Source organism: Mercurialis annua, linkage group LG6 (assembly GCF_937616625.2).
Source record: "Mercurialis annua linkage group LG6, ddMerAnnu1.2, whole genome shotgun sequence".
NCBI lineage: Eukaryota > Viridiplantae > Streptophyta > Magnoliopsida > Malpighiales > Euphorbiaceae > Mercurialis > Mercurialis annua.
This window is the reverse complement of record NC_065575.1, coordinates 31154357-31157289: the sequence shown is the minus strand read 5'-3', so window position 1 is coordinate 31157289 and position 2933 is coordinate 31154357. Positions and strand designations below refer to the sequence as shown.

The 2933-nt window shown below is 32.1% G+C and overlaps 1 protein-coding gene across 1 annotated transcript; it reads right to left on the bottom strand.

Annotated features, from left to right (window-relative positions):
- Positions 1-1079: 1079 nt before the first annotated feature.
- On the bottom strand, positions 1080-2417 carry LOC126653803 (sphinganine C4-monooxygenase 1). Its single transcript, XM_050347740.2, has 2 exons — positions 2039-2417; positions 1080-1826 (listed from the first exon to the last, which is right to left on the bottom strand). Exons 1-2 carry the CDS (start codon positions 2258-2260, stop codon positions 1272-1274), a joined length of 777 nt encoding a protein of 258 aa, XP_050203697.1. The 5' UTR covers positions 2261-2417; the 3' UTR covers positions 1080-1271.
- Positions 2418-2933: the final 516 nt, after the last annotated feature.

Below are 2933 nucleotides of genomic sequence, written 5' to 3'. Positions count from 1 at the left end.
ATTTGAGCGGCCTCAAATGTTTCAAGATGAACAATCATAAAGTTAATAAGATGCTTTTCAATAGCATTATTATTTTGATATTTATAAGAGGAGAAATTATAAATTGGTTGGCAAGTGCATGATTGGAACGAAAAGAGATATTAAAGGGCAAAAGTAGATAAATAATAAGCTTAATGCCTTAAAAAACCCGACCTTTTATCCCCTTTTTAATTCTACCCTGACGTTGAAAATTTGTCAATTTTACCCTATTTTTTATTTTTTCATTTCAATTGTCCCTGAGACATAAAATTGATTTTTATTTATTTGACATAATTCAAAAGAAATCTTTAAAAATGGTCAATTTAATATAAAAAGTTAATCTAATGCAAAAATGATCAATTTAGAGAATTTTTGCCAAATAAAAAAAGGTCGATTTTATGCGTTAGAGTGCAATTGAAATGAAAAAATACAAAATAGGGTAAAATTGACTGATTTGCAACGTCAGGGTAGGATTGAAAAGGAAATGAAAGGTCAGGGTTTTTTAAAACATTAGGCCTAAATAATATAATATGAAATCATCCACATTTTTTGGTAAAATTAATATGGAATTATTCATTCGAGAAATTCTTAGGTAGACCGAGTCTACCACGTCATCCGTAAACTAAACCGCTCATAATACACCACCTCATTAAAATGATGTCAATATCGTAATATCACCTTTAAAATTTGAATGCATTTATTGCATAATTATTACGATATTACCGTCATTTTAATGAGCTGTTATATTATAAGTGATTTAGTCTACGAATGACGTATTAGACTCGATCTACCTAAGAATTTCTCCATTCATTAACATCAGAAAAAGTGATACCAAAGGGGTAGATGAACAATTAATATAATGCCTTCTGTAATGGACCAGAGTGACAAAGACTGGCATTAACAAGCTTCATGTTAGATGCAGAAGAATTTAGCCTTGAAGCTATACTTGGTTTTAGATCAAGAAGAACTTAGCCTTGAAGCTATAATTTGTTTCTATTAATTGAAACAATAAGATTAAGACTGTACATATATAAGCCTTAGAAATCAACGACAACGTAATGTGTTCAAGCCATCGACGAAAAGACTATAACAATCATATATATACATAAATTCATTGTGCTAAAACTTTTATCATTTTTTATGTTCCATGTTCACTATATTAACCAAAGCACAACAATATATGTATATACAAATCACAAAAAACCGAGGAAGAGTCTATAGGGGGAAAATTTGATAGAAACTTTGCAACAAATTTAGTCTGCTTTACAGTCTTTAGCAGGGCGTGCTTCAAAGCCACCTTCTTCTCGCTTCTCAAGAGTGTACGGCATATAAGTTCCGAGCATTTTATCCCATGTAACAAAGAAAGGCTGCGAAAAGTTGTATTTGCTACCGTAAAGCTGATGATGGACATCGTGGTAGGCAGTGTTATTCTTAAAGACGGCGTGGAAAAGGTTCCCCGGAAGCCATAACCCACAATGATCATCTACGGTTTTGATGGTAGCAAACGAGAAGAAGAAAATGGAGGTTCTAGGAGACATGCCCGAGAGAAGAAACGATAAAACCCCTCCAATCGTGTCCAGCAAAAGCCCCTCTGCGGGATGATTGTAGAGAGCTCCAAACGCATACGGGACAACAAGGCGGTGGTGTTGAGAATGGATATGCTTGTACAGAAACTTATTGTAATGCATATATCTATGCATAAAATACTGCCAAGTATCCAGAATCACCATTCCAGTAACAAACTGACTAGCTAGAACTATTAGCGACGGTTTTTCACCCGAAGCATCCTGCGAATCATCTCCGGTTACCTACACAAAACCCCAATTTCATATCGAAAACTAATAAACTATTTCCGAAACCAAAACCATCTAATTCTAAATCCACCCAAAAAAAACATAAGTAGCCGTAAATAGCCTATAAAAATCATAGACGCGCTTAAAACAATCTAGGGCTAACAACAAAATAAAAGTCAAATCAAAGCAAAAATAGATCAAAACATCACAAAAAATTAACACCGTACCGTGAACAAGATGATGGCAACAACGGCTTGAATAGATTGCTGAAGAAGAACACCTTTAAGAACAGTAGATTTAGATACCAAATTTTTCTCATCTTCATCCTGCTTAGTATGCAACCTGTAATTATCAAAACACCCTAAACAAATATATAATCCCGAATACGCCCAATAAACTATGATCGGAACAAAAGTACCCAACAATTCATCCGAAATTTGAAAACCCATTTTTAAAAAAATTTCAAGTTTCAAAAAATTTGGGGATTTTGTGCTATAAATAGAAACGAATTAATCATTAGGGTTTCAATTCCATAATTGGGTCGTTGGAATCTAAGAGGAAGAAGGAGAGAAGAACTAATATTTTGTCAAAAGGAGATTTATTTTTAAAATTAAAAATCAAAGTTTTGATTTTCTGTTTCTCAAAACGGTGCCGTCTTAATCAATAAAATATCAAACAAGAAAAGTTGGCGTAGAACGTGTCAGCTGCGCATTTTTGACTTTTCTATTATCGTCCCCTTATTATTCTCCCAAATTTAAAATTCAACTAATTTTAATTAACAAAATTGGATAATAATAAATTCCTATTTAAATACTTCATCCAACACACTATGAAAGTTATTTTAAAAATTTGTATCATCCTCATCCCTAATTATAGATGCTTTCAACTTTTAAATTTACTTCAAATTCAAACATTTTATCTTTACAAAACTACATATTTCATAGGTTTATGCTGGAACTATTTATTGATTAGGATCACATTTTTAGTAGCAAAAATTTATTAAAAATATCAACCGCAAGGTGACAAAATTTGATTTTTTTTTTAATAATTGGAAAGTAAAAGCGTTTGTGGGAGAAAATAAATTTATAGTCTAACAATTTGCTACCCAGCGTTTATTGATTT